The sequence below is a fragment of the Lethenteron reissneri genome, chromosome 7 (genome assembly GCF_015708825.2).
Source record: "Lethenteron reissneri isolate LAM-NWPU_2019-01 chromosome 7, ASM1570882v1, whole genome shotgun sequence".
Classification (NCBI taxonomy): domain Eukaryota; kingdom Metazoa; phylum Chordata; class Hyperoartia; order Petromyzontiformes; family Petromyzontidae; genus Lethenteron; species Lethenteron reissneri.
In genome coordinates, this window is record NC_083785.1 from 1,308,541 (window position 1) to 1,331,114 (window position 22,574).

The 22,574-nt window shown below is 45.9% G+C and overlaps 1 protein-coding gene across 3 annotated transcripts in view; it reads right to left on the reverse strand.

Moving 5' to 3' along the window:
* The window catches only part of LOC133358581 (uncharacterized), a 28,545-nt gene extending 20,743 nt beyond the window's left edge, over positions 1 to 7,802 (reverse strand). For 2 of the 3 annotated variants that reach the window (XR_009757097.1, XM_061576951.1), the window contains exons 1-2: positions 7,597 to 7,802; positions 1,640 to 1,711 (exon numbers count right to left, since the gene is read on the reverse strand). Coding sequence is in view for 2 of the 3 variants with exons in the window: in XM_061576951.1 (XP_061432935.1) it covers positions 1,640 to 1,711; positions 7,597 to 7,649 (125 nt within the window). In the remaining variant the exon portion in view is untranslated. Of the gene's footprint in view, positions 1 to 1,639; positions 1,712 to 1,854; positions 1,877 to 7,596 lie in introns of all 3 variants that reach the window. The other variant, XM_061576958.1, reaches the window with a different exon arrangement.
* Between the last annotated feature and the right edge of the window lie 14,772 nt (positions 7,803 to 22,574).

The window sequence follows — 22,574 nt, forward strand, 5'->3', positions numbered from 1 at the left end:
TGACTCAGCAGCAGTCCGGATAAGCATGAGTCTGTCAGCATGGGAGTGATGATTGCTGTTACGTGTACTCTCTATTGAGCACTTTGGGGGGTAATTTTTTCTTAATTTGTCAAATCTGGAACATAAACCAACGCTGCTGAAATTATGAACTCCCGGAAGGCTGCGTGGCTGATAGGATGTGTAAAACAAGGTTGTTTTATGTTGAGGGACAGACACATTGTGTGGAGGGACAGACACATTGTGTGGAGGAGGCAGTCTTGTATGCGCATTTATTTTGTTACTTTGAAGCCGTTCATCTCCCAGACTGCTATGATGAGCATCACACGAGTTAATTTAAAGTCCCACAAGAAACAAACTAAACGTACCACGCTATAATGATTAGCACGGTTGGCTGCGTACGGCGCAAACGAAGTTTAACATGCATACAGTACTGTACAAACAAATGCTTCACAACTGCCTCTGGCCAATGATTGCGGAATCGCACGGTGTACACTGTATTTATTTGCTACACGTGAAACATTGACAGCCTCCGTGTAGATATCCGCTCTGCTGCACCGTGTAACTACGTGCTGGGTGCACTGCCCTTCTGGGCATCGGTACGATAACAGTCCCTCTAAAAAGCGTTCTATCAAAGGATAGAGGTTTAAGTATTCATTACGCTCTCGAAAGATATGTCATCAAGCCCAAGAGTGTCCTTAAAAAGTGTTTAATGCACGTGCATGCTGATAATAAACCGATAGAAGCTCTAAAAAGAGAGGGCATAACATGTAATAAACAAGACATGATTGACAGGGCTAGTCTTCTGACTTGTAGTGGCACGCACAGTAATTAAAACACATGTACTATTGGCACAGGCGAGGTTCACGCATTCACAATCACCATCAGGGAAGGCGTTTTTACCTATTAACCTGATACAGATTGATAGTAGCCAAATATTTAAACAGTGTCGCCATGGTGGCGAGACGTTAACTGCCTCGCCTGGTATACAGGAGGTTGTGGGCTCAATCCCGACCCTGACGCCTGCTGCTGTATATTTGGAGTTGGCGTGTCTCTCTCCCCGGGGGGTGTGGATTTTAATCCGGGTCCTCCGGTTTTTCCCTGAGTTTAAGAGTATTTGGTTGCAATAAATGTCCACGTGATGAGCCACTTCGCAGAGCTCCCATTTGTGGGCAGGTCGCTTCTGAAAGAGACCGATATCTTCGTGGGGCCTTACACGGTAAAATAGAAATGTGTTTAAATAGCTTAGTTGAAACAACTTGGCCAAGTACTTACATTGGGTGACAGACATGACGTTACGGAAAACAAGCCTGCACGAATATATATATTTTTTTAAACAGATATTTTGTTAGATCATCTGCAAAGTGTGTGGGGAAATTACACTGTGCAGCAACAGGAACACATGGGCAAACGTCGTGAGAATTATTTTATTTTGTTTTATTTGTATTATTTTATTACTTCCCTTCTACGTGACTTTACCGAAAGAACCAAGAAGATGATTTTAGCGTTTCTTTAAATAATACATGATACATTTGAGCAGGCCAACAACTTATATATAGTGCCGGTGAACATTGACTTTCGTATTTATTCAAAGGATTTCGAAGTACACTGTAATGTGTACTCAAGAGTATCCATTCGTTACCTTTGAGCTGAGGCCCAGTTCGCCGCTGTAGCCAACGCTGTGCAAACAGTTGACAATTGTATTCCTTGGGTACTGATGGAAAGAGAAAACAACAATATGTATGAATGTAATGAATCTGTGTGTTTATACAGGACTGTGATACAGATACAATTAGAACGAAAGGTGTGCGGTCATTTGTCCTGTTCAAAAACAAAATGTGTCGGTGGACTACTCACTCCCAATGCTGTTGCAAGGATCCTGGGAAGGGAGGAGAAACCACGGTTATGCATGTGTAGTATCGTGTATTTAAGTCTCAAAACACGGACGGTGGCAATTCACCCGCGGTAATCGCCGTCGGGTTCTCTCCGACACAGCCGGCAAGATTCGTTTAGGTAAAACTTCCACATGGCCCCAATCAGCGAAAACCCAATCAGGGTACAAGAAAGTGAGATGATTTGATGACACTGAAGGAGTTACCGTGCTACACCACGCACGTGTTGCGGAGCCATCAGGAAGGAGATCGTTCATCGTGAGGGAAATCATTGCCATGGAGTTGGAGGCCGAGCAGAGGGGGGTGGAATATTCAGTTTGAAATGACAAGCTCATGCATAGGGGACGTCCATAAATGATGTCACGCGATTTTTGACGATTTTTGACCCCCCCCCCCCACCCCTGGTCACACGGCGTCACAAAAAGTCAGACACCCCCTCAAATATGACGTCACAAAGCTCTGCCCCCCCCCCCCCAAATGAAACATGCTTCAAATCGCTTTAAACTATTGTCATTGTAGTGCGTATTTAATGTGGCGCTGCACTCTGATGTTGTAGGAGAAAACATTTATTAATAAGTCTATTTAATTAAGTAGAACGTGTTGTCTATATTTATTTAAAGTTGCGCATTTTGATGTGACGTCACATTTCTCAACCCCCCCCCCCTCGTCACCCATCGTCACAAATGTCTGACCCCCCCCTCCTAGGTGCGTGACGTCATTTATGAACGGCCCCATACTGCGTTACCCACGACAAATTACTCACAAATTGCTCAATAAGTACGTGCCCATCGCGAACAGTCAGAGTAACACGATCGGGAAGGCGGTGGGTGGAAGAAGACGCTGTTCGGAGCGCATTGGGAGCTCCGTGCAAAGACGTTTGCAAAACGTCGTCACAGGCCGGAAAGCCAAAATGGTGACCAAAATAAAGGTTTTTGGGTTAGATCGCGTAAAAATAAATGTGTCGCTAAACCCGCCACCACCCGACACAGCCAATTATTAAGGTTTGTCACGTAAACAGAACGTGCCTATTCGTTTCTAGTCGAGCACACCGCTTGTGTGTTGGAGAGTGAACCCACAACATTTACAATTCGAGTCCCGTGGCGTTTCGCCGGTAATTACCCAACAGCAGCAGATACACCGCAGATGACGAACACATTCTGGCTGAAACAAAATAGGTGATGGAATAAACTTGCATCTATTTAGTCCTCCCCCCCCCCCCCCGAGTTATTCTTTAACAATCGTTCGACTGCTGCACGTTTTGTCTCCAAGACATTCAATAGTGACCCATTCCCTGCCCTATTTAATCAATTGTCTTTTCGTTAAATTACGTTCAAGATTTCAGTTTTTCTTTTTTTAAACGGCTGCCCGCATGCAATGGGGGCAGCCATGGAGCCACGCGTGGCGAGTTGCCGACCCCTGCCCAAGCCGGAAGGGTACCAGGGGGACACGGCACATGGGCTGAGCACCGCTGGTTTAAGAGTGATAGTCACAATTTATAAACGAAAGCCTTCATACTCTTTGGTTCTTTCGGTAAAGTCACGTAGGTATCAAATAAAATAAATCACGTTTCGGACGCAACACAAGCGTCCGTCATCAGGTGGGAAAGCTGATGACGGACGTGATTTATTTTATTTTCTACCTACGTGACTTTACCGAAAGAACCAAAGAGTATGGATTCCTGCAGTCACGAGAGCTTCAAATCAAGATTGAAAGCAACAGCCAGTACCAAACCTTTTGCGACTTGGAGCATATCTCATCTTATTGTCATTCATATAGCGCCTTGATGCAAGGCGCCTTGATGCAAGGCGCTGGACGATACATTTACTATTTGTACGGCGGAAGAGTGATGAGATGATGAGTTGACGAGGATGGCCGTGCACGATGAATATGATGATGCGTGAAATGAACGACGATGAAAGTGACAATGAGTGGGTAAATGTCGAGTGCGTGTAATGATGAATGGGTCGGCGAAAGTTGGGAAGAAGAGGGCATGGCGGTGTTGATGATGGGGAAGGGAAGGGGGAAGAGGCGTTTGGGTTATTGAGAGCGATGATCGGTGTTTTACGGGAAGAGCGAATAAGAAACAGTGAGGGTGATTCTGATATCTTTAAGTGGATTTGTTTAAAATGTGGATGGAACGACGGAGAGGTGTAGCCTGGTGGGTGGCTGGGTGGCTGGGTGGGTGAATGTTGACACTGGTGGTGAGACTAGGCCATACAGAAGGCTGTCTGCTGTAGGCCAATCAGTTTCAAAGACAATGCGAATATAATAATTATCAGAGCGTGTTTGCATGTTTTGCCACAGGTACATGTGGTCGATGCAGACTTGATTCCTTGCACAAGGGATCAATTTGGTGTTTGAACATTTTAACATCTGTTTTATTGTCAGACACGATCAAACATATTATTATTGTTCATACTGGGGGTGATTATTATTCTTAGGTTTTTTCGGTTAAGTCACGTAAGTAAAAATATCAAAATAAAAATAAAATAAAAATAAAAATCACGACGTTTCGGAGGCAACACAAGTCTCCGTCATCAGGTGAGACGGAGACTTGTGTTGCCTCCGAAACGTCGTGATTTTTATTTATATTTTATTTTTATTTTGATGTTTTTACTTACGTGACTTAACCGAAAAAAAACCTAAGAATATGAATCTTTTCAGTCACGAAAGCTTCAAATCTAGAACTGGGGGTGATTGTTTGACGTGTACGGGGCAGGTTGTTCCAGTTTAAGGGGACCACAAGCGAGAAAGAAGGGAATGGTGATTGGGCACAAGGAGAGGGGGAACAGAGACAGCTGGGATTGTGGACTGAAATGAGGGAAGCGAGATGCCACGTTGGGCAATCTTCCACCTGTTCAAGAGACGGAGCTGCGTTGCGCCGACTGGAATATCAATGCAGTCCAGTATAGAGCATTTGAAACGTATTGCCTGCAGACTGCAGTGCAATGACAACTGCTGATGTAACGTGTGTGCGTTAAAGGCGAATGGAACACGAGATGTGGACGTATACAGTTACAATGCTGCTTAGCGTTTCTATGCAACTGCTTCTCACGACGCGATACAACAGGGGTGTGTGTGTGTATTCTTAATTTGAGGCGGAATCGAAATATTTTTTCGGTTGAAGACAGTAGCTGGCCATCGAACAAAGACGGTCACTGCATCGCGCGCTTTCAGATGTGCTTCCTTCTGATATTAGCAAGTCACTGGAGCTATGCTCTTTGAATCTAGATTGAAAAAAACTAATTTCTTTCGAACTGCTTTTTTGTTTAGTTTTTTGCCCTTCCCCCGCGCCTCTGATTAGCACGGTTGGCTACGTACGGTGCGAAAGAAGTTCTACTTTCAGTTCAGTTCAACTTTCATACAGAGAGGAGAAAAGGAATGTCTTGAGCCTGGACTTGGAACAGGGGCAGGTGAGTGAGGTGAGTGATTTGAGTCGACAGCACGGATGGCCAGGGAAGCGAGTTCCAGACAGTGTGGACAACAGCGGAGAAGGAAAGACATCCCGACATTGAAACTAAACACGTTACACTCCCTTCAAGGGAAGTGCAGAATAAAAAAATTAACCCGTAAAAACAAAGTTTTTCACTATAAATCCTTTATATGCGTGGCGGCTAGAGTCCTCTCGTCCTCTGGCTTGAGATGGCTGCCACCTATGGGTCAGATGATTGTCTGCCACCATTAAGCAATTGGTAATTAAATATTTAAAAACGTTTCCCTAAACAGTGTAAAATTTTGGAAAAAAATTTTCACGAAAATCAATTGTCACGCACAACGAGTCTGAGCAAAATGTCAGCTCGATTGGATCACGGGAAGTGGGTTAAAAAACGACCGAAAGATTTGCACGGTCGTAAGCAAGCAAGCACGCAAGCACGCAAGCAAGCAAGTGAACTTAATATAAAGGATTTAAAAATGAAAAGGTTTGGGACAAAGGCCCTTCTTCATGGCGCACAGAGAGGCCACCGAGGTAAAGTGAATAAGCCTTGGAGACTGCTCTTTACACCACGGGCCTGATGAGAATTGGATTAAAACATTGTTTTCCGATGAGCAGTTTGAATTTGACATTTGAATAGTTACGCAATTCAGTGTGCGAGATTCTCCGTCAGCTATCGCACTGCTCTTGTTCAACAGTCTCGGTGCTGTCGATACATTTCATACAATAATCCCATGTTATCTTCTATGTAAATGAAGACCTTAATCTGTATGTACGTCTCAAAAACCTCGAGGGTACTTTCCGACAAGGTAAAAAGCTGACATGTGGTACATATTGTAGGCAGCTTTTAGGAGACAAAAACATGCAGAGAAATCTGAAAATCCCCAATGGTTTCAAATGTATGGCGGCCCTCGCACTAATAATGTCTTTCGGCGAAAGTGCCCTCCTCCCCTCGGAAAATTTGTGAAGAACACTGGCGTGGATTGTGTGTGACCCTTTATAGCACGCGTTTTCTCTTCGTGTTTAATTAGCGGCACAGAAGCTGACGCGTAGCCAGCCGTCAGGACAAAATGCGTTGTCATATTTGAAACACGTTGCTATGGATTGTGTCTATTTTTGGCAACCGTTTGGAAAATGTTGCCAATTTTCTTTTGGGCAAGTCCCTCGTAGCAACGCCACTTTAAATGAAAGTTTTGCCCGTTTTGGATCATATTTACGAGAGTTATTGTGACCTTAGGCCCCCAAATCTAGATTTTAAGTGCCCCACAAAATGTTTGTGCCTGGTGTCATTCAGAAACCGTTCAAAATATAACATTGCGCTTTTTTTCATTTGATAGAGCGTTAAACAACAAACACAATTAAAGCGAGAACCACTGTTCTATCTTTGATTGTTTTTGAGATATTTCAGATTTACGTAGTTTTGAATGAAAAAATACGCATTTGATAATGTTCAAATCTGAATACTTCCAAAACGGTAAAAGATATGAGAGCTTCCCTTCATAGAGAATAACGTTAATTCATTTTGTTCTTTCTAATTTAAAAAAAAACGGAATCTTGAAAATGAGTGGTTTCCGATGAGGACGTCTTTAAATCTAAGAAGTTGAATCAAGTCATCAACAAACATTTTTTTGCGGAAAAATAAAAATTTTTGTAGTAGTTGTTAGTTTCTTATCGTCGATCATAATTGTAAAAAATCATGAGGTCCATTATTATATTTCTTTTAAACGTTTGCCTGGCGAAGATAGGCTTTATGAACTAGTAATAAATACATCAGCAAGGTACAATAATATAGTATCAATGTAAAAAAACATCGTTCCACGGATAGTATATTTATCAGGCCATCTCCACGAGTGCATTTGGTACCATGGCAGGAAAAGGGCATTCCTGACACTGCTGTGACTGCAAAATGGGCAATACAAACTGACCACAGTGAATCAGTAGCAGTGCGTGGGAAAACACACATTTGTGTCAGCTTTGTGCAAATCAAGATTTAAAGTTATCACATAAATACCGATCAAATCAAAGCAAATGACGGCTGCTCATGTATTCACTTCGGTGAAGGGGTCTACCTTTGTAATTCTCCGTAACATTTTGTAAGAATGTAAAAAACAACCCTCCATGATCAATTATTAAAATAATCCACTTAAACGCATCAATAAAACAAATGAATTGTACTACCTGTCAAACATAGTGTTCACACAACTACACAGCTCATGTCACCTCTAATCAAGCCAGTCAGGACCGACCATGCACACAAGGGTATTTACGTCTTACCTTAACTCAGCCCAGCTGTAGTAATGTGCCGTGTCGGGAAATGCCACTCCCATTATGAATGTTTAACCGTTGCACCTAAAACGTCCAAATGGTCTGCATTTTTACATCTACTTTAAAGCAGCTCAAACTATTCGCATAGCATCTGTAAAACCAAAGCCACAGGCAAGGCCCCATGCGTGCCTTCCTTGTTGTCGGATTGTTGTTGTGCTGACCTGCCGCTGAGTCTTTATGACATAGACATGTTTCCATGGACTCCAGTATCCAACAACAAACCGTAAAGCTGCGAGTCATGTGGGGGCAGAAGCGAGGGCCATTGTCCCCCTTGTGTGGACTCGTGCGGTGTTATCTTTACGCCTCATTGTTGTGGCAGAACGACGACGTCAGCTCGCCGTTCAGTCACGTTTAGCGTCGTGTCTATGTTGCCTGGTGTGGGGCTGGCCCGAGCTGGAGGTTGCGGGCGCCACGCACGCCCACCAGTTGCAAGTGAAGGCGAATTAAAACATCGACCAGTTCTCGTCGCCGAAGCACACAACGTCGTCCTCGAGTGTCTCCTTGAGGCTCGACTTGACAACAAAGCCACACACGCGAGCGCCGCTCAAGCGGGGGGTTGGTTGCACGCGGCGGGTGGACAATTGGCGACTGCGCGTACGAGCGTGGCTGGTTGTGTGGCCTCCGACTCCCTTGTTTGTTGAGCCCTTGCACGTGCTGCGACGCCTGTTAACTGCATTAGCCGGCATTTTTGTCGTCTTTTGAAGCCGACTAAATGTTCACGAATACTCTTTGGTTCTTTCGGTGAAGTCACGTAGGTATAAAATCAAATAAATCACGACGTTTCGGGCGCAACACAAGTGTCCATCATCACAAGCGTCCATCAGGTGGGAAATCACGCTTTCTCACCTGATGATGGACGCTTGTGTTGCGCCAGAAACGTCGTGATTTATTTTATTTTATACCCACGTGACTTTACCGAAAGACCCAAAGAGTATGGATTCCTGCAGCCACGAAAGTTTCAAATCAAGAATGTTCACGAATGTTTTGCTTCTTGTTGTTGTTGTGCCGACTGACCTCTACCCCAACGTTTCATCATCCAGAGCATAGCTTTAAAACTGGTGGAGCTAATCAGAATTGGAATGATGGGGGTGGGGGGATAGGTAAGGTAGTGGATGCCCTCAACTCTCATAATTCCCAGCAGCAATCACAATTCACCAGACTGGCTGTTTCACTACTGGACATCTGTGACGACTGGACATGTGGGAAAAGAGCTTTAAAGCTCATCAGATTCCTCCAATATAAATATATAATTCTGATTTTGATCCCATCCACACTCTGGCCAAACACCACAATGCAGGTCAAATCACGGATGACATCAGTGGCAGTAATTCCTCCGCACCTCCGATTAGCACGGTTGGCTGCGTATGGTGCAAAAGAAGTTCAACATGCATATGTAACGGGTTCCGGAGACACTTGTAGAGGTAACTTCTTTATTACAATCCAACAGTCCAACAGTCCAACAGTCCTGATACTCTGTAACAACTCCCAGGTACACAGCCTAGATACACTACTCTGGCTACGCTCTGGAACTCGGCCTCACAAGGTCGTAGAGTCGGGAGTTCCAGAGTCCCACCACTGGCTCTCACAGCGTCCCAGGGTCCTCCGATGGCTGGTCTTGGGTCTTGGGTCTTGAGCTACGACTGGCCCTGATCGTCCAGGAAGCTCCCCTTTTATGCCTAGTCCCCAACGAGGGGTGGGGCCGTGTGCGCCCCCAGATATCCCACAGAGCACACACAGCCCCCCCCCCCCCCCCTTTGGGGGCGCCAAGGGGCTTAAGCGCCTGGGAACCCAATGCCTGGCGCCAAGAGGCTTAAGCGTCTGACTCGCCTGGGAACCCACGCCTGGCACCAAGGGGCCCAAGCGCCTGGCCCGCCCAGGGTCCCAGAGCCCCCAGCAGCCCCTCCCTTCTTATGTCACTACACATACGTGCATACAATACACTTACACTCACTCAACCACTCACCACACTGCAGGTCACATTACACACCTATCCACTCACTCACCACACTTCAGGTCACATTACACACCCATCCACTCACTCACCACACTGCAGGTCACATTACACACCCATCCACTCACTCACCACACTTCAGGTCACATTACACAGCCATCCACTCACTCACCACACTTCAGGTCACATTACACACCCATCCACTCACTCACCACACTTCAGGTCACATTACACACCTATCCACTCACTCACCACACTTCAGGTCACATTACACAGCCATCCACTCACTCACCACACTGCAGGTCACATTACACACCCATCCACTCACTCACCACACTTCAGGTCACATTACACACCTATCCACTCACTCACCACACTTCAGGTCACATTACACACCCATCCACTCACTCACCACACTGCAGGTCACATTACACACCCATCCACTCACTCACCACACTTCAGGTCACATTACACAGCCATCCACTCACTCACCACACTGCAGGCCACATTACACCCAGTCACTCACTTACCACACTGCAGGCCACATTACTCACCCATCCACTCACCACACTACAGGTGACATTACACACCCATCCACTCACTCACCACACTACAGGTCACATTACACACCAATCCACTCACTCACCACACTGCAGGCCACATTACACACTCATCCACTCACTCAGCACACTGCAGGCCACAGTACACACCCATCCACTCACCACACTGCAGGCCACATTACACACTCATCCACTCACTCACCACACTGCAGGCCACAGTACACACCCATCCACTCACTCACCACACTGCAGGCCACATTACACACCCATTCACTCACTCACCACACTGCAGATCACATTACACACCCATCCACTCACTCACCACACTGCAAGTCACATTACACACCCATCCACTCACTCACCACACTGCAGACCACATTACACACCCATCCACTCACCACACTGCAGGTCACATTACACAACCATCCACTCACTCACCACACTGCAGATCACATTACACACCCATCCACTCACTCACCACACTGCAAGTCACATTATACACCCGTCCACTCACTCACCACACTGCAGGCCACATTACACACCCATCCACTCACCACACTGCAGGTCACATTACACACCCATCCACTCACTCACCACACTGCAGATCACATTACACACCCATCCACTCACTCACCACACTGCAGGCCACATTACACACCCATCCACTCACCACACTGCAGGTCACATTACACACCCATCCACTCACTCACCACACTGCAGATCACATTACACACCCACCCACTCACTCACCACACTGCAAGTCACATTATACACCCGTCCACTCACTCACCACACTGCAGGCCACATTACACACCCATCCACTCACCACACTGCAGGTCACAGTACACACTCATCCACTCACTCACCACACTGCAGATCACATTACACACCCATCCACTCACTCACCACACTGCAAGTCACATTACACACCCATCCACTCACTCACCACACTACAGGTCACATTACACACCAATCCACTCACTCACCACACTGCAGGCCACATTACACACTCATCCACTCACTCAGCACACTGCAGGCCACAGTACACACCCATCCACTCACCACACTGCAGGCCACATTACACACTCATCCACTCACTCACCACACTGCAGGCCACAGTACACACCCATCCACTCACTCACCACACTGCAGGCCACATTACACACCCATTCACTCACTCACCACACTGCAGATCACATTACACACCCATCCACTCACTCACCACACTGCAAGTCACATTACACACCCATCCACTCACTCACCACACTGCAGACCACATTACACACCCATCCACTCACCACACTGCAGGTCACATTACACAACCATCCACTCACTCACCACACTGCAGACCACATTACACACCCATCCACTCACCACACTGCAAGTCACATTATACACCCGTCCACTCACTCACCACACTGCAGGCTACATTACACACCCATCCACTCACCACACTGCAGGTCACAGTACACACTCATCCACTCACTCACCACACTGCAGATCACATTACACACCCATCCACTCACTCACCACACTGCAAGTCACATTACACACCCATCCACTCACTCACCACACTACAGGTCACATTACACACCAATCCACTCACTCACCACACTGCAGGCCACATTACACACTCATCCACTCACTCAGCACACTGCAGGCCACAGTACACACCCATCCACTCACCACACTGCAGGCCACATTACACACTCATCCACTCACTCACCACACTGCAGGCCACAGTACACACCCATCCACTCACTCACCACACTGCAGGCCACATTACACACCCATTCACTCACTCACCACACTGCAGATCACATTACACACCCATCCACTCACTCACCACACTGCAAGTCACATTACACACCCATCCACTCACTCACCACACTGCAGACCACATTACACACCCATCCACTCACCACACTGCAGGTCACATTACACAACCATCCACTCACTCACCACACTGCAGATCACATTACACACCCATCCACTCACTCACCACACTGCAAGTCACATTATACACCCGTCCACTCACTCACCACACTGCAGGCCACATTACACACCCATCCACTCACCACACTGCAGGTCACATTACACACCCATCCACTCACTCACCACACTGCAGATCACATTACACACCCATCCACTCACTCACCACACTGCAGGCCACATTACACACCCATCCACTCACCACACTGCAGGTCACATTACACACCCATCCACTCACTCACCACACTGCAGATCACATTACACACCCACCCACTCACTCACCACACTGCAAGTCACATTATACACCCGTCCACTCACTCACCACACTGCAGGCCACATTACACACCCATCCACTCACCACACTGCAGGTCACAGTACACACTCATCCACTCACTCACCACACTGCAGATCACATTACACACCCATTCACTCACTCACCACACTGCAAGTCACATTACACACCCATCCACTCACTCACCACACTACAGGTCACATTACACACCAATCCACTCACTCACCACACTGCAGGCCACATTACACACTCATCCACTCACTCAGCACACTGCAGGCCACAGTACACACCCATCCACTCACCACACTGCAGGCCACATTACACACTCATCCACTCACTCACCACACTGCAGGCCACAGTACACACCCATCCACTCACTCACCACACTGCAGGCCACATTACACACCCATTCACTCACTCACCACACTGCAGATCACATTACACACCCATCCACTCACTCACCACACTGCAAGTCACATTACACACCCATCCACTCACTCACCACACTGCAGACCACATTACACACCCATCCACTCACCACACTGCAGGTCACATTACACAACCATCCACTCACTCACCACACTGCAGATCACATTACACACCCATCCACTCACTCACCACACTGCAAGTCACATTATACACCCGTCCACTCACTCACCACACTGCAGGCCACATTACACACCCATCCACTCACCACACTGCAGGTCACATTACACACCCATCCACTCACTCACCACACTGCAGATCACATTACACACCCATCCACTCACTCACCACACTGCAGGCCACATTACACACCCATCCACTCACCACACTGCAGGTCACATTACACACCCATCCACTCACTCACCACACTGCAGATCACATTACACACCCACCCACTCACTCACCACACTGCAAGTCACATTATACACCCGTCCACTCACTCACCACACTGCAGGCCACATTACACACCCATCCACTCACCACACTGCAGGTCACAGTACACACTCATCCACTCACTCACCACACTGCAGATCACATTACACACCCATCCACTCACTCACCACACTGCAAGTCACATTACACACCCATCCACTCACTCACCACACTGCAGATCACATTACACACCCATCCACTCACTCACCACACTGCAGATCACATTATACACCCGTCCACTCACTCACCACACTGCAAGTCACATTACACACGCATCCACTCACCACACTGCAGGTCACATTACACACCCGTCCACTCACCACACTGCAGTGTAAATCCCTCCCCCCGTCATCTCTCTTCCCAAGTTCTTAGAATAAATTTGCTCAATCCAAGAATCTTGTTCACTCAATTAATTCAGGATTTGTAACGCTCTTGTCTGTTACGTTGCTAGTGCTGTTCGTTCCCGGTCGCTTGACGTTTTGGACGTTTGGCCACTGTGATCAGCAAAGATGAGAATAAAAACATTCAGTGACATCGAATTGTCACGGTCTATCATCAGTTAACGTCACGGATTTCATCGAGGGGTTCATTAAGCCAGTTTGGCAACATCACGGCTGACATCGGTGGCGTTTGGGCCAGGCCCCAGGAGTAATACAAAAATAAACATCTGAAACAGTAGCGTACTTACCTGCTCATTATAAAGACAATACATTGCACACGCTTGTTACCATAGCGCCACTCAATGGATCTGCCACCGAGCAGGTGGGATTTCCCAGGAGCACTTCACCGGTGAGGTCGCTAAGCAGTCGAGCAAGCGGCTCACAGTCGGCAGGTTGAGGGTTCAAAACCTGGTTGCAGGTTGACTCGGCCCATCAGCCCTCCGAGGGCCTTTAAATAGGTACCACTCGGCTCTGCCATAGGGTTTGTAGACAGGGGATGAGCACCGTCTCAACGTTCATTTGAGAAAGGCATCATGGACTTTGATTTATTTAACACGATCATAGTAGCATCCCGAGGCAAGTTAGATCAGTCAATGTCCACTGTGAAAAAGATGGTGCGTATTTGTATTGGTATTACCCACGCGCACTATTAATCAGGGCAGCTGCTGCATTCGAACTGTGAACCTCTGTAACAAGCAGCAGACGCGCTACTACCAGGCCTCGCCTGCGTTTCAACGTGCCAGCGATAATTCTCGTGGTGTGATTACGCTGCGCGTCTGCCGGTCGATGAGAATAGCCGAACATGCCGACACGGGTGCACCGGTCTGTGGTGATGCTCCTCCTCGGGTCGTCCCGCGTTGTCTCACGAGCGTCGGCTGGAGCTGCCGCACGTCATCTGACGTCGCCCCACAATCCTTCTCATCGACGCAATGCCGAGCAACCGAACTCTCAACGTGCGCCCTGGCATTTCAAAGGGCCACGCAGGGAGGTTGAACAATGGGGGGCTCCCACTCGGGTCCACCCTGGCTCCGGCTTTATTTAAACTCAGTGGCATGTTGTTGACAAAGTCTTGCGAATATCAAATTCATGTGTGGACGACATTGTGACCGGAAATCCAAGCCTCTCTACATTCGAGGCAACAGAGAGAACGACTGTGGCACGTGAAGCCCGATGCAGGGAAGGTGTCTGTGGTCCCCTTCTATTCGAACAACGTCGAAAGCTCCGCCACACAAGGTCAAATTCCGTGACCCCCCCCCCCCCCACCTTCCCATGACCAAAAACCCCAATACCTTGGAATCACCCTTGACCAGACTCACACCTATGAAATCCAGGGTTAATGTCACCCAAAAAGTTGGCAGGCACTTCCTGGGGATGCGACACTGGGACCCTTCATACATTAACATAGGCCCGACGGCAGAATATTGTGCTATGCCTTGTCTGGTGCAACAGCTGTAGAAGCGGGTTCGTTGACAATAAAATCAACACTGTGGCTGCATGTGGCAAATGGCTTCCTGTAATCTATGCCACCGCAGTGGCTGCCAACATCCCATCATCGAACATCCGAAGGGATGTTGCAACAATTAGGATGTATACGATCTTGGAAAATCGAAATCTCCCTCTGTATATGAACATCAAATCTCCACCGTCCTCTTGTCCGAAATCGAGACATTCAAGTTGGATACATTCCTGGACTCAGTAAATATCCCCGCCACCCAATGGCAGGAGACGTGAGAAGCAATGCAGTCCCAAACAAGAACCTTGTTGAAGACCCGAGCAAGGGACAGCCCTGGTTTCTGTCTGCCCAAGGAATGGGGGGGGGGGGGGGCGCTCTAAACAGTGTCCCAATAACACGTCGAACAGTGTTGACATTTCCTCCATAAATGCAAGATCAAGGACTCACCAAACAGCGAGCACCAGGCATTTCACCGACGACTGTTCAACACACGCGTATTCCGGCGGGGCAAACGGTCTCTGTTCAGCTACCCTAAATGGCTTAGATAAAAAATACAAATTTAGCCTGTTGCTTTTTTTAAAATGCCATATGTAGAAAAAATAAGAATACACATAAATTATCATGCCATGATGGCAATGGTATAATTGATACTTTTTGACAATAATAAAAAAAAAATTGTATCATTAGGTGAGCTGAGCTCTTAAAATTAGGGGAGACGCATGAAGAACAAAGAGCCGGAACTACCAGACGGCCACCATTTAGAGTCATTCTTGATATCCATGGCTGTGTTTAAGATCTCTTTGATCTTTTTGAAGAAGTCTCAGTCTCTTGAGGCCAAATAGTTCTCACGAGCATGTAATTAAACCGCCTGGAGACTGGTGTTTTGCCAGGTCAAGGGTTAAAACGTTCAACAAAGCTGGTGCCAGCACCGAGCCTTGCTCGAGTCCATCTTTCTGGAATCACCAGGTGCTGGGTTTGTGACTCAGACTCACCTGAAACACCGCTGCCTCAGAGCATCAACTCAGCTATCGTTACAACCCATGTAGGAAGACATGCCGCACGCTGGAATTAGTTCAACTTAATGCTTTTGCCTCTTGCGTCCAGGGTGGTTTGTTTAATGATGGGGCCTAAGGGTGGAGTGGTAAGATGAGATGGCTTGTTTACCCTCCCATGTGGGTGCAATGGGACACTTCCTGGCTCCTTGACTGGTGTACCCCCTTTGAATGAAAGGGAGTGGCCCCTAAGGAGTCCTCTGCCGCTGCTGCTGCTGCTGCTGTTCCACGGGGGATGTGGCACGCGGGGGGCTTGGCCACACGATGTCAAGTTCGTCGCTCCCAACCCCGACGCGCTCCCTCACTTCACCGCGGACAGCAGGAGTTCTAGACGGTGACAAACCAAGGGGTTAAACGCACCGTAAAAGGATGAATGTTATATCCCTGTAGATGATCATGAATGAATAAATGACGCGTGCACATTCTAATGTATTAGAAGAGCTATAAAGCTGGAATTCGAAATGAATAGTCAAATCTATGATTTTAACAAAAACTTTTTAAACCAATATGTTTACATTTCCCCCATAATATCTACACCGTTTTTATGATTAATTTAATTTTGAGTTGGAACTAGTTGTCATCACAGCACTGTTTCCAATTGATTTTGTTAACTTGTAGTTTGCCGTATGTGTAGCATAAAAGGTTGCTACTCTCATAAAATATGGAACTCTTAACCTTTGTGAATGAGATGCTCCATCTTAAGGGATTTTCCAGTTAAATATTTTTTAATCACACTTCCAAAAAGTACCCAAAAATGTCCTCATTGAAAAACTTAAAGGAACTCACTTTCGTTGGCCTTGGTTAAACAATTTAAAGGTTCATAAATATTACCTCTCAAAACTGAAATGTGGCCAAAATGTAAAATTTGGCATGTTTAATCCAATATCATGTTTGGAGATTCAGCACCATCAGAAAGCTCCAGATACAGCTTCAAAACCAACAACCTCAAAAGTTTTAATGTTTAACTGTTTTGAATTGTGCAAAATTATGCCCAATATTAACCATGGCACCAACATTTTTCATGGAACAAACCTTAGAGGTGAAGCTAACATTAAAATATGTGTTAATGATTAGGCACAGCCAAATATTATAAGCAATTTCTATAAACTGTATATATAACAATTGTGTTTAAGGAGTATTCAAGCATTGCCACTTACCTGCTATTTTGTCCCATTGAGATTTTCACCACAAACAAAACGAGGATGATGCACATGCAGCCACAGAAGCTGGCAAGGATGAACTCCGTCATCCCTGTGATTGCACTGGGGGACAAATATCCCCTCTTGCAACCAGCGTCTGCATGCACAGACACGCAACCATCACTGAAATGAGTATCTGCACTGGCCGTTACCGCGACTAATTGTTAAGATCCTTGTGTAGTGGAAGGTTGCGTTACCCGCAGCATGTACCCATTGTTATAACCAGTATATTAATCTTCACCTAGCAGTCTTATTACATCTATGCGTGTGAAGACGGTCTTACTGATATAGTGCTGTATCACACGGCCAACAACTAAATGCGCAGTTGGCAGCGTGTAACTAATGATCATGCATCGTGACAACAAAGTTTGTATCCAAGAGATAGCGAAAACATGATTGCTTCCTGCTTTTGTCCAAACAGTTATACTATATAGGCCAATACATCGTCAATTACATACAAATAAACCAACAATCAAAATACCGTGGGATTTCTCCTATGGGAGAACTACGTGTTCATGCTCTTATCCGTGATAAAAACAGGACAAAAACTCTTCTCGACTAAATATGTATCCACAATATTGTACACAACAGAACTAATTTATCATTCACCTACTCTTCATTTGTAAGTAAAAAATGCAGATAACAGGAAGACCTCCCTGGTTATTCGCGTTTTTTCTCCAAAATTCTCCCTACAGAAAATTTAAAATGCTACGCATACATGTACAGCACATTATCGTGGCATTCGTGGCCATTGCCAAACATTTCATTTTTAAATAACAATTAAATTAGCATTATGTTTGCTTTAACACTACGGTAATATGACACTAAAACTGGACACAAATGTATTGTGTGCACTAAAGTTTACGATTGCTCAATAGTTTTTACCCACAACACTCCTGACAGCTCTACCAAGCACTCCGAGGGCAAGGCCCTGTTCCTGAGATGATCGGGATTTTGCGACTGTGCAGCTCCCAAGCTTTGCAACCCTTTGCCTTTTCTAATAAGACAGTCGTTACATATATTTAAGTGCGGTCCTGAAAACTCCCCTCTGTAAACTGACCTTAACCCCCTAGATCTGGCCGTTTGCCCTGCAGGTTCTGTTAATTTCCTGCTTCCCATACGTGGTGCGTTGGGATCTATGGATAAAATTACCTTTACAAATGTTAATTAATATTATTGTCTTCTCGGTAACCATTGAGCAGGTTGTTCATACGATTAGTGTCATTCACAAGCGTAGCCAATTGTCTACGCCTATTTCACTCAATGAAAACTATTTAAATTAAAACTATTTTTTTTATCTTAGCAGATAGGCCCCCTGAGCTATATAGCTCTTTTTCAGAAGCGACCTGGCCACAAATGATTGCTTAACGAAGTGGCTTATCACATGCAAATTTATAGCAGCTGAATAAATGTGGAAAGAAACACCGCAGGACCTGGAGAAAATTCCACGCGACCATGGGGAGAACATGCAAACTCCCAATATACAGGCGTTGGGGTCGGGATCGAACACACGACCTCCTGTATACCAGGTGAGGGAGTTAACATCTCGACACCATGAGCTAGCCCCACCTGCAAGCAAACTGGACTTGTTCATTGAATCAGTTTGTGTGAAGTCCAGTCAGTGCGTGTGATCGTGGCATTACATAACGCACGGCACATAAACTTCCCAAGATGTGTTCACAAGGACCTGTAACACTCAATGAAAACGCACCTTAATCTGAACACCCGTTATCGTCAGAATCTGGTGAATGAATACGATTCATTACCCGTGGAGAAGCAATAGACAAGAAAGATGTGTTTCATATTTTATTTGAGGGCTCCAATTGGGAACTTACTGTTCGACAGACCACAAACACTTTACCTTCATTGATTGGCGAACCAGAATGGGTTTTATTTCTCATTGCCATTTTCAACATTCCCTTCTGAATTCCTGCAAATGGAAATAAAAATATCCGTGATTGCGTTAACGTCGTTATTGTATTCTTTGAATGGGGGTTTTTTTTTTCTTGGAGTTATAGTGCTTCCAGACACGATGACTTAAATTGTTATAACATTGAATAATATTATGTAAACGGTTGATTGTATGAGTTAAACCATGATTTTACTCAATTCTATATACAGAGCAATCATCCCCCCCCCCTTTCGAAAACTTGACAGGACCGTCCTGAAAAGTCATGATACTTAGTAAGGCATTTCTGGATAAACCAGCACGGTAGTAATAATAAAGGAAATAAATAAAGTTGAGATATATCACCGAGGGGTTTACTTTAGTGAGTTTCCTTGAGCACTCAGAGGAAGAAATCAGTGGATTTCCGCGTGAGTTATACATCCAGTTTTTACTTATTTCTGAGACCAATGTATTCTCTGCGCCCACTGTCACTGCTATAAACTTGTATAGGCCTAGAAGGAGAACTTCTGGAACCCCACGCACGTAGACCTTGCGACTCCTGTAGGTTCAAGGGCTAGTGATGTCGGAGTTCCTGTGGACTCTGTGGGCTCGCTAGACCTCATGCTTCATGTGGACCACATCTGCTACGAACTCAGTAGTTCCTGTGGGCCTCATGGTCCATATGCCGTTTAGCCACTTATCCAGAACATTCTCCTTCCCCTGCACCTTCGATTAGCACGGTTGGCTACGTACGGTGTGAAAGAAGTTCAACATGCATATGTAGAACGCAAACAGTGTTCACTGCCTGTTAATCAAGCTAGGATAAGTTGAAGTAAAAAAAACCTCAATGTTTTCGTACACATTTGCAATAAGACTGAGACCATCAACTGATTACACTTGAGAACTGGTTGTATCATTGGTTTAATACGTAGACTTTCGCGACCAATCAATATATATAAAATCGCAAATCTGTCTGTCTGTGTGTGTGTCTGTGTATCGGACCATACGCAGTTTCATTGGACGAAATGTCAGGGATTTGCGAGACACGATTGGTCCGGCGGTTGCCCCTGGCAACGGGTAGCGACGCATTCGCCGCGGGGTGGACGCCATTTTTAATTCCCGTTAAAAATAGGCGCACGCATTAACACGCGACTCTGAGGTAAATTCATCAAAGTTTCACGTCCTCTTCACTCCCCCCCCCCCCCCACCACAATGTGTGCAATTACTATTATAGGCTCGGTAGATTATACAATTATAGCGATTAGACAGTATTATTGTAGCGCGGGGGGGGGGGGGGGAACGGCACCCGTACCCAGCCTCAGCCGGGTGGGCAATTTAGGCGAGGCCGGAGGCTCTGCACGGTACTAGGCCTCGACACCCACCACGCGACTCTGAGGTAAATTCATCAAAGTTTCACGTCCTCTTCACTCCCCCGCCACCCCAATGTGTGCAATTACTATTATAGGGTCGGTAGATAATAAAATTATAGCGATTACACAGTATTATTGTAGCGCTGCGGGGGGGGGGGGGGGGGGGGAACGGCCCCGGTACCCAGCCTCAGCCGGGGGGGCTATTTAGGCGAGGCCGGAGGCTCTGCACGCTACTAGGCCTCGACACCCCACCACACTATAGGCCGTACATACTACTGCACAGCGGCCGAGGAGATCGTGGCTGGGGGGGGGGGCAGGGGTAGCAGCCCATCTGTGTATATATGTAAGGTTATTAAGAAACATATTTTTCACCCGGGCAACGCCGGGTACTTATGCTAGTATTATTAATAATAATAAAGGTCTTTGGGTTAGATCGCGTAAGTATAAATGTGTCGTAACCCTCCACCACCCGAGACAGCCAGTCAGGTTTGTCACGCGAACAACGCGCCAATTAGATACTGCTTCAGCCCACCGGTGTGTTGGAGAGTAAATCCACAACATTTACAATGTAAGTACGATGTTTCGCTGGTAATTACGTTCAGCATCATCGGGCGATTTGCCAGAATAGTGAAGCCATCCACCTGCTTCCTGTCTTAAACAGAGCAGCAGCAGGACGACGTCATCACTGGACCCATCAGGTGCAGAGATCAGAAGCGGAGTAGGGGGGGTATTGTAATTATATGATAGATTAGTAATCAGTTACTTGGCACGTGTTTCCTCTATAAGGAATGCAGTTGTAAGATGTATTACTTCATAATACGCTTCTCGACACATTTATACTTACGTGATCTAACCCAAAAACCTTATTGTGCATCATTGGTATTGGGAACCTGGACGTGAACCCAACGTCTCAGCATTCATTTTCTCATCGCCGATGAAGTGGCATTACCCCCCTAAGCCATCCAGACACCTTGGTAACAATTAGATCCTTAACGACTCATTTCACAAATATTGTGGTTGATTTCATATATTTTATATAAATTCTATATTACCATCCGAATTAATAATTGTACAGAAATATCGACAAATAAGTTCCAGAGTTAAGAGCTATACTGTTACGTGTGTCATTAACTTCCATCGCATTACATAGACCAGTGCTTTTTTGATTCACTATTTCTCAAAGATTCTAGACTGACAATTAATCTCTTAAGAATATTTTCGCACGGTACGCGCAATTGGCTACGTACCGTGCGAAAATACGTTCAACATACTGTACTTAATCTTGATTTGAAGCTTTCGTGACTGCAGTAATCCATACTCTAGAGTATACTGTACTTACTGTTGTATATGTTGGTTATCAAAATTTGTTATGTTGTATGCGTGCGTGGGTGAAATTATGATGTTGTATATGTGGGTTATGAATATTCAGTGAAAATAATAATAATTAAATGAAATTTGGCCAAATGTGTAATTATCCGGAAATATGTTAATTTATGTAATTATGCACATTTTAATTATGCCAATTCGAGAGGTAATCGTATTAATTATGCGAGTGGGTGTAATTATGATAATGCCAGTCGTTATGATAACCAGACCCCGCCTCGGTGATGAGGGTGGGTTATCGATCGGAATAAGGCAATTAATCGTATGCAGTTATGCAGGTGTGGTGTAAGTATGCAAGATTGACTTAGATTAACTCGGCATCGTTGTCTAGGTTCGTCTCATTCTCGCTTTAACATTCCCAGAGTATGTGTTAGTGTGTTTATTAAGGTCACCAAGTTCAGATCTCAACGCAGAAGCAGATCTTATGCA